Below are 10,220 nucleotides of genomic sequence, written 5' to 3' on the forward strand. Positions count from 1 at the left end.
AACCTGCCCAGCTAACTGGTGTAAGTGGTTGCCATGAGCTAGACGGGACCACCTCAAGCTCCCCTATTAGGGATGGCCCTGCTGGTAACCCTATTGAATTTGAATGGTCATTTGCAACTATATTCTTGGGGAAGCTTTACCTCTTGTTCTTCAATACTGGTAAGCTATTGCTACACCTTAGAGTTTTACAGTATATGGTATGTGTCAATTGCTTTCCTTTTTGTTTTTCAGAAAAATCACAGTGAAAATGACCTGTCCCAACAGGGGGGCTCAGAAGTTGATGGGCATAGGAACCTCAGTTATAGTCCATCGGTGCCAACTCTGGGAAATAAATCTGTAAGAAACAGACATAAAACTTTTCAGAGTTTTCACAAAAGGGTGAAGATTTTTTAGATGGCAGGAGAAGTGAACAATCTAGGACAGGGGTGGCAAACACAAGGCCCGCGGGCCGAATCCGGCCCGCCGGACCTTGTAATGTGGCCCGCACAGCAGCCAGGGCCGGTCCGCTATGCCGACTCTGTGCAGAGCAGTGTCTACTGTGGGGTAGCAAGCAGAGCCGGCACTACCACACAGTAGACACTAGAGGGCGCTGGTGGGGGAGGCCAGAGAAACACCTCCTCCCCCAGCCCTCTCTACTCTGTACTCTTTCCGGAGCTTGCTGGTGCTGTTCATGAAGCCTGCACTGTCCCGGTATCGGCCTAGAGATTAACATATGAATGGGCAGCGGTAATTTGCATATCAATTAACCGCGGCCCATTCATATGTAAATATCGCGGTTCATTCATATGCAAATCACCGCCCCTCCCCCGCTGCTAAGGAAGAGAAGGGAAGAGAAGACTGCAAGAACAAGGTATGTGTATGGTCAGGGATTTACTCTCCCTGCCGCCCCAAGGCCAGATTGCACAATACACCCCCCTCCCCGCCAAGAGGGTAACCATACTGCTGATGCGGCCCCCGATGAATTTGAGTTTGCCACCCCTGATCTAGGACAACATAGCTGAACTGGAAAGTAAGCTGAATTGGAGGATTTTTCCAAATCAGCTATGTTGTCCTAGATTGGTCACTTCTCCTGCCTTCACCAAACTCTTCACCCTTTTGCAAAAAACCCTATTGATCTTTTAACAGATATGTATCTTTTATCTCTGCTAGTATATACTATATATATTTCTGTAGCAAAAGTGCATGAGGCTCATTTCCCCAAGATGGATGAGTCATTTTAGCTTTACTTCTTATATTACCTCATTATCATTTTCTCATAAAAATGTTCAGATCACAAACATAACTATCATTAAGGTATGTAATTGTTATCTTTCTCCTGAAGCCCTAATTTCTCATGAATTGTTGTTTTATCTCACATAGTGTTGTTCTATCACTACCTCAAACAGCTCAGTTTTCTGCTTTCTCATAACTGACACCTATTGAAACTAAACTGAAACTTAAAGTTATCTCCAGCCTGACACTAGTGTTATTTCAAGGACTATTTCCATGTACTGAAAAATTAACAGGCAAACAAAACAAAAATAGTTTGTGCATTGAGTCTACAATCATAGAATCACTTTCCCATTGGTAAAACAGTAGGATATGAACATTGAAAAAAAAAAACAAAACAACAATTCTACTTCATAGACAATTGGTCACTCCAGGTTTGGGTTCTTTCTCTCTTTTTCGGTGGCATATTGACTGTATTCTCTTATAATTACATATGACCAGTTATTGTTTACTTAACATAACAGAGGTCCCCATTCACAATTGTGCAGGTGTGACAGCACATGAGCATGTATGTTTTTGTGTGTCAGGTATAGGGCAGCCGATTAATTTCAGTGGGCTGCCCTACATACGATAATTACATAGTCACTGCATAATTATTTCCAAATTCACTGGTACTTTGTTACCACACATTTTTGCGTGATTTCACGAAGATAATAGCACATGGTGCAGCAATCTGCATTGCTGTGCCATTAAAAATGAATGGCACTGTTGCACAGATGTGAATGGGTTTAATGTTTTACCTGCTCCTTATTCTAGTATTCATAGTTGATTGTGGCACTAAACCTTTCTCCTGCAGCTCTCGGGCAGCATGATGAGCCTGTTCAGTGCAGGTGAAATCCATTCACTAGATGTCCAAGGCTGGATCCAGTTTTCTCTTCAGTATGATTCACCCAAGAAGGAGCTGAGAATCCTGGTTATACAGTGCAGGGACTTGACAGCAGCCCACAGCCAGACCTCAAACCCGTGAGTTGGGAGGGAGCTGAAAGTGAAGTGTTAAAAAAAGATAGGTAAACCTGGAAGACAATGAGGTGATATTCATAAAAATTAGTGAGACTCCAGACATCATTTCACTATTTCAACACGCTGGTCATAAAAGTAAGAGATACTCCTAATGTGAAGCATTATTTGTGATTATTGGGACATTTTTTTTATGTGCTAGAGGGTGATCATCTATTTAAGCAGCTGGAGGTGCCTTTTTGTTGCATAGGGAGATTTTGGAAGCTCAGTGGAAATTTCTTTTGAAAGGGAGCCAGTCCTCACTCTTTAATGAAGAAGAGTGAAAGATCCAAAGTGCAGCCAATGTGCCGCTGTCACCTTTGGATAAGGATCTCAGCAAGTTCCTGTGTTTATTAGGCTTATGTAAAAATAGGCAGATACCTGTTAACTCATCATTCTGGGAAATATATCTGCCTGTTTATGGTCAGTATTAACTATTCAAGTCATTAGGTAGATGCTAGGTCTAGTAGGTTCATATTGGCCAAGTCAAATGAAATACTTGCTATGGGTTTGGTGGCACATACATGATGATGATAAGAGATGATACCTAGGTGAGCTGCAGGATTTGCAGATGTCATTAGTGCCAGGAGTTTAGCTCCAAAATCTACAGGCCTACAGAAGAACTAATGTACCACTTGTACAAGTAGGATTTTTTTTCTTGTGCTTCATGGGTCAGCCATGGCTGTCATGCTACATAGTGCGGTACCTACTGATTCCCAATAATCTTTAAGCAAGGCAGGGCAGACATCAAATTTATGTAGATGTTTGGTTTAGGAGGTCAGTTCATTTGCATATTAAAATCCGAACCCAGTTTCAGAAATTAAAACCAAATTGTTTTGAGATTTTGCTTACAGACATGAACAGCTGACAGAAAGTACACATACATCTTTGTTTAGCTAAGTAGTTTTCTTTAACACTTGAGGGGTATATTTATAAAAAAGTTAATCTGACATTCATTCAACTCTTTTTGGTGCATGTGTTTTTAAGTGACAGTGATTGATTCAACACCAGTGAATATTTGGCAAAAATTACATTCACTGCTTTATAAATATGCCCCTTGTTGTTTGAAATGGATAAATACATTCTTCTGTTTTGGCCATGACCCACAGTACCATTTCTTTCTTTCCTTGAACCCCAGTTATGTGAAAAGTTATTTACTACCTGATAAATCCGTACAAGGCAAGAGAAAAACAAAGGTAAAGAAGAAGACCTTGGACCCACTGTTCAATGAGACTCTGAAGGTTAGTCTAACTGTGGCTTTATTCTAAATAAGGTTTACCTACCAATCCTTGCTACAGAACTGTGCGGGCACTGTGTGTTATGTGTTTTGCAGCCACATCCTGTAAGTGGACACTAGAGAGACGACAATTGCTTTTTTCCTAGTACTTACTAAATCTCTGTCAGTCTCTGCAGTGTAGTTACACTTTGATGCACAGTTCATAAAAATAATGGCATAGCTAAGCTCTAAAATATACATATTAGACAGTCAAATTGTCTTGAGCTTTAAATAAATTTAAGTCTTCAACTCTTTTTAAACAGAATTCATTTTATTAAAATGATGCATAGGTTTTACTCTTTAACCTTCTGAGTAGCAATTGCACTTCAACAGTTAAACTCTAATCTTAGGTTTAATTTGTTATCTGGTGGGTACCAGGAGTATGGGTTATGTAAAGGTTCCATACTAAAATATGAAGACTTACTATGGCCTGCCATATAAATACACAGATCACATGCTAAATTCATGGCCAAATAGCACTCTAATACAACATTTTTGGCTAAAAATATAAATAAACAAATACATTTCACACAACAGTTGACTGGAAATATGAAACTATAGGTAGAGATAATCATTGACCATTTTAAAAATTACCATATACTTATGCCTATTCAATCTTTAAACCACAGCTGGTGGTAATGGTGTTTATTCCTGTATGACAGTACAAACTTGAAAGGTCGGAGATACAAAGCCGATTCTTAAACCTATCCGTATGGCATCGGGGATCATTGGCGAGGAACATTTTCCTGGGGGAGGTTGAACTGGACCTTGCAACCTGGGACTGGACCCAAACTCAGCCAGCTTGGCACAACCTTCAGCCCAGGGTAAGTTTTCATGATATGCCATTACCATTACATCGCTTGCCAAGATTCACTTAGCAATACATGGAACTAAATTCAAAGAAAAACTCTGAATGTTTGGGAGCACATCTGTTGTCCAGAGTGCCTCCAGGTGGCGCTGGAGACAAGCCCTGCAGTTCCTGTGCCCATCTTCAGGCGTCAGGAAGCCAGGAGCTGTTAGGTAACAGACCACCACTGGGTGGTGCCGGAACCTGCAGCTCCAGTGCTCACCTGCGGGTTTCTCCCAGCTGCCAATACTTAGCCATCACCTGGTGCTTCCTGGGAGGATATTTAAACCCTCCCAGCAGTCAGGATGATGGCTCAGTATCCTGCTATCATTACCTGTTTTGCAGTCCTGAACCCTGTTCCCTGTCTGCAGTCTTGTTACCTGTTTTTGCAGTCCTGAACCCTGTTCCCTGTTTGCAGTCCTTAACCCTGTTCCCTGTTTGCAGTCCTGAACCCTGTTCCCTGTTTGCAGTCTTGTTACCTGTTTGTAGGCCTGATTCCTGCTTGTTGCAGTCCTGTTGGTAATAAAAATAAACTGTATATAAACACATACTGCCTTGTCCGGTGTGGCCATACGTGTTTGGTCAACCTGTGTAGGTACTTGTATAAGGTGTGGGGACACCTGTGCCGGTACCCATGACAACATCAGTTTATAGCCAAATGCACGGGAGAGAGAGAATGAGACACACACACACTCTTTCACTCACTCTAACAAGAAGTCAAGCAGTACTATACTATGGGCAGTAATAAGGAAACAGGCTGTTATGAACTCAATTGTTTGGTTTAAGCAATCATTTCACGTATAGAGTTACACTGGCCATACACGTGGTAGTTTTGGAAGCTTTCCATCAGCTTATGACTGAAAAGGATTGCCTGGAATTGAACTTTTCAGTGTAATCTGCCTTTACCTTCTCGAGTAACCATACAATTGAAATTAGGGTGAAATGAAATAAAATTACCTTTCTTCTGCCATTGTGGTGATTTATTTCAGTTTTGCGGCAGTCCTTCAACATTCCTGATTATTTGGTGATTAAAGTGTATGTTAACCTCAAGAATGACATTCTATTTGCTCCCTTTTGGTCTGTCAAATATACCATTAAATGTGTTTTGTTATATCTGTTCAATAAATGCAAAAAATACCTGTTAATCCTGGCAGAAATCTTGTGAGCTGCTAACTTCCTGTGCTCTTTCCCTGTGCTGATTGCTATCATTTTATTTGATGAATTTTTTAAGGTTTCAGTTATTATGGCGAAGACATATAATCTATCATATTTCCCACAGACTCCACTCTCACCAGACTTCTTATATAGTCGAGGAAGGCTCAATTTGGCAGCAAAATTTACTCCCCAGGGAGCTGTGTGTGCGTTTTATGTATGTATTTTTTTTTATTATATATATATATAATGAGAGTGAAAAGGCAGAGAAACAAACATGATGCAGTAAGTGAAGAGTAAGTGTAAGGTAACTGCCAGTCAAATTTGGGTTTTGTTTTTCCCAAATTAAAGGTATCAAAAATCTGCAATATTCTGTTGTGGTAGAAACAAAAGGGGGGATTTATCAAAACTGGAGCAGACAGAATCTGGAGCAGTTGCCAGGGCAACCAATCAACTTTTCTTTTCAGTTTCTTCAGTTATGCTTTAAAACTGATAGAGAGTAGCTGATTGGTTGCCATGCACAGCTGCTCCAGATTTTGTCTGCTCCAATTTTGATACATTCCTCATGATTTTTACATCAACATTCATTAAATGTACAAAAAAAAATAATCAATTTTACATAAAGGTGTTAGATCATGGAATTGTTATACAACCGGTTGGAGATGCACATACACATGTATACCATTCAGAAAGATCAGGAATGACTGTTAATGTCCTCAAATAATTTACATGTAAATATATAATATAAATATGCGGTTCAGTATGCAGAGGTAGGTAACACAATAGTATCAAGTCATCTACCCCACAGTGTCTGAAAATTGTGTATGTTACTATAATGTTTAAATATATATTTTTCCAATTTAAGAGTAGGATTCATTTGCTGGTTTGGAACATGGAACATGGCTCTTGTATTAGCTGCCAATGTCTTTACCTCAAGGACAATGTGCCAAAGATAAAACAAAATGTGCACCCTTGCTTCTTTTGGAATGGCCCTCTGGATCAAACTTCCATATATTGTAATAGATTGCCCAGTCCCTTATCAGTTTTGGCCATTGCCATAGCATATAAAGCAGGATGCCTTCAACATCTATGACATATAGGGTCAGAGATTATTCCCATATCGAATAGTCTGTTTGGTGTATAATGGGCAAGAAATGTAAAATGATAACAGAGTAAATAACAATAACATACTGTATGCCCCATTTGCAGATATGTTTGCCACACTTATTAAAGTAGCACTATCAGAAATCTGGACAATTCCAACTGAGCATGTGCTGACAAATTAGAAAAAGCAGAGGTTACATTAAGGGAAAACCAAAAATGTTCAGTTGAACTAGCTGAAGTTTACTGCAAATTTTTTTTTTGTAAAAGATGATTTTGAATGCTTTCTTCCTACCTCCCAAGAGTCCCTATTAGACCATTGAAATTACAGACCACTTTAGTGAACAATAGGAAGACTTGGTTGACAGCAGTCTTTGTGATCAAGTTCCTTTGCCCAAACGCATGCATAAGAATTAAAGGGTACTTTTTTCTTTCACTCAGGTTTAGGTCTTCCACCTTCTGGAGAACTTCACATTTGGGTAAAGGAAGCTCAGCAGCTAGTCCCTCATAAAGCTGGGCATGTCAGCTCTTATGTAAAATGGTATAGTACCTGTCATATTTTTCTATTCTGTCATTGTTTTAACTTGTTCATATTGTTTTCCTAGCCAGACTTCCTTGTTTCTGCTTTGTCCTATTATCTAGTAATTTTACTTTCTGTGCAAGTCCTCAGTCACCTACCACCAACTTCTCAGTTATGTTCATGCATTGTCTAGTTGTGTCCTCCCTGATGACAGTCCATCCAGTATTCAGCGCACCAGAGTCATTCCACGTAGCTTACGACCCATGTACAATCATACTATGGTATATGACGGTTTCCGTTTAGAGGACCTGCCAGAAGCCTGCGTGGAGTTCACTGTCTGGGACCAAGGAACCTTATCTAGTAAACCACTAGGAGGTATTCGTCTCAGCGCTGGCAAAGGTAAAACTCTTCTGTCTACAGCTCCTTTTATTCTTCTGTCATATCTCTACCAGGATACCGATATTTCTAATAATATATTCATGTAAACAGTAAACAAATATACCCGAAGTGAGTCTGAAAATACGGTCAACAATAAATTAGTCCAGTAACAAGTGGGAACTTGCAGGAAACCTTCATCACTGTGAATAAAATGTATATATTCAGTGCGCATATATGTATACACTTTATGTATGCACATTGAGTGCATACATATAGTACAAACAAAAATGACTTGACTACATCATATTATTGTGTCAACCCTCCTCTGGCCCTTTCGAATCTGTAGATGATACCCAGGCTTGCTCATCCATCTAAGGCAGAGGTGTCAAACTCAATTTAATCGTGGGCCGCATCAACATTATGGTTGCCCTCAAAGGTATCTGTAAAACTATATAAATGTATCTAATCTTTATCATAATTGCCTCTGCATTCGATTATCACTGGTTTTAGCAATAACTTAATACCTAGATCAGAAAGTAGAAGTCTAGGAAATGGCCTGGTGGGCCGGATTCGGCCCCTGGGCCTTGAGTTTGACACATGTGATGTAAGGGCTTGTGTAAACAATCAAATGCAGTTTGCTGTCAGGTGCATTCAGCTTGATTAAGGGATCAATTTGAGGTTCTTCTGTGTTTCATTTAATTTCCTTTGCAGGTTCCTCTAACCTGCTGCATCAAGCAGCTTTTTACATTCCCATTGACTTGTATGGTGAGAAAAGCAGTTCTGCTGTACCTGCTGCTGCTGCTGCTTTTTCACTATCCAGTCTCTATGCTGATGACACCCAAATCTATCTCTCCACCGCTCAGCTTCTATCTCCTAACGCATCACTACGCATCACTACGCATCACTAATCTACTCCCTGACATATCAACATGGATGTCACACCACTTCCTCAAACTAAATCTGTCTGTGTCCTCTCCCCTAACTTCTCCATCACAATCAACAGCACCATGATCAACCCTCCCGTCAAGCTAGGGTGCTCGGTGCAATCCTTCATCATTCTGAGCTCTCCTTTCAGCCCAAATCCAATCACTATTCAAATCTTGCCGACTCAACTTCCTTAACATTTCCAAAATGTGCCCCTTTTTAACAAATGACACCGCAAAGCTTCTAATTCACTCTCTTGTCATATCTCGCTTCGACTACTGTAACTCCCTCCTTGTTTGCCTACTTCTAAACAGGCTATCCCCCCTTCAATCTATCATGAACGCCTCTGCCAGACTCATCCACCTTACCAACCGTTCAGCGTCTGCCAGCCCTCTCTGCCAGTTCTCTCTGCCCCCACTTGCCAAATGAATAAAATTCAATATACTAACAATAACATACAAAGCCATCTTTGACTCTGCCCCAAACTACATCACCAACCTCTTCTCAAAATATCACCTAAACCTCCCTCTTCAGTCCTCCCAAAACCTCCTGCTTTTCAGCTCCCTCGTCACCTCCTCCCATGTTTACCTCCAGGATTTCTCCAGAGTGTCTCCCATCCCCTGGAACTCCCTACCCCAACCTATCCGCTTATCTCCCACTCTGTCCACCTTTAGGTGATCCTGGACAACTCATTTCTTCAGGGAAGCCTATTTCACCTCGACACAACTGTCCTTTCACTTCTTCCAATAAATCATCCCTTTCAATTATTACATTTTGTTTCACTTGCCCCTCCTACTAGATTGTAAGCTCTCACGAGCAGCGCCCTCCTAAACGTCAAGTATTGAAACTGTATTGTTAGCTGTATTGTTTCCTGGCATTTTGTAAAGCGCTGTGCAAACTGTTGGTGCTATATAAATCCTGTATAATAATAATAATGAGGCTCGGGGTAGAGTAAGGACACCATTGTGTTCCATGACTGTAAGTGGTGTCATCCACCTGGCTGTGATATGTGCTGGGCTGGGTGGACAGGAATACAATTCCTTTGGCAGCTAAAATGGCTTCTTTATATGAGTTTGTGTATGTGGCTGTTAGCCTGGTGTTCACATTTAATGGTTTTGCTTTGAAAATGAGGAGATAAGTCAGCTATTTGTAGACCTGTTTTCATGTGTTGCAGGTAGCAGTTATGAAGTTCCTGTGAGCTGGATGGATTCTACTGAACAGGAGAAGAAATTCTGGGAAACGGTTATGAATAGACAAGGGGAATGGTCAGAAGTGACACTGCCATTAAGACAGAATCTGACCCCTCGTTAACGTACAGGTAGTTATGGTATGTAACACCATTTCTCATTCAGCACATAAATATACCATGCCTGACACTAAAGCAAGATGTGACCTCTTAGAAAAAAGGCACCAAGAGGACTTTTGGAAGATATGATGCTGCCCAGTGGATTATATTTCTTTAAAAGAGCTGTATTTAAATGTATAAACCGGTTATGACTGTTAAATTGGCACTCAATGATGCCAACATAATGCAAAGTAGAATACGATAACCATGACAGAGGCAATGCCATTACCAAATACAGATGTAGAAAAACTTGTGTCATTGTAACAATAAAAGCTGTACACTTTTGTGTGTATTTTAAGAATGTTCCAATTATGTTTCGATATTACTACGACTGTTTAAGATGTTAAACCAATTATTTTAAAAATAAAGCTGCCCATACACTGGTAGATTTTCATGCGAACATTCATCACAT

General features: G+C 40.4%; 1 protein-coding gene across 2 annotated transcripts in view; it reads left to right on the plus strand.

The window, feature by feature from the left end:
* LOC108790819 (synaptotagmin-like protein 1) overlaps window positions 1-9,971 on the plus strand; it is a 15,490-nt gene extending 5,519 nt beyond the window's left edge. For both annotated transcript variants that reach the window (XM_018561173.1, XM_018561172.1), the window contains exons 3-10: window positions 232-336; window positions 2,066-2,232; window positions 3,404-3,506; window positions 4,204-4,365; window positions 5,668-5,746; window positions 7,083-7,182; window positions 7,355-7,560; window positions 9,638-9,971. In XM_018561173.1, the coding sequence (XP_018416675.1) occupies window positions 232-336; window positions 2,066-2,232; window positions 3,404-3,506; window positions 4,204-4,365; window positions 5,668-5,746; window positions 7,083-7,182; window positions 7,355-7,560; window positions 9,638-9,774 (1,059 nt within the window). In that variant the 3' untranslated portion in view covers window positions 9,775-9,971. The remainder of the gene's footprint in view (window positions 1-231; window positions 337-2,065; window positions 2,233-3,403; window positions 3,507-4,203; window positions 4,366-5,667; window positions 5,747-7,082; window positions 7,183-7,354; window positions 7,561-9,637) is intronic.
* Window positions 9,972-10,220: the final 249 nt, after the last annotated feature.

Source organism: Nanorana parkeri, unplaced genomic scaffold (genome assembly GCF_000935625.1).
Source record: "Nanorana parkeri isolate BGI_ZX_2015 unplaced genomic scaffold, ASM93562v1 scaffold505, whole genome shotgun sequence".
Classification (NCBI taxonomy): domain Eukaryota; kingdom Metazoa; phylum Chordata; class Amphibia; order Anura; family Dicroglossidae; genus Nanorana; species Nanorana parkeri.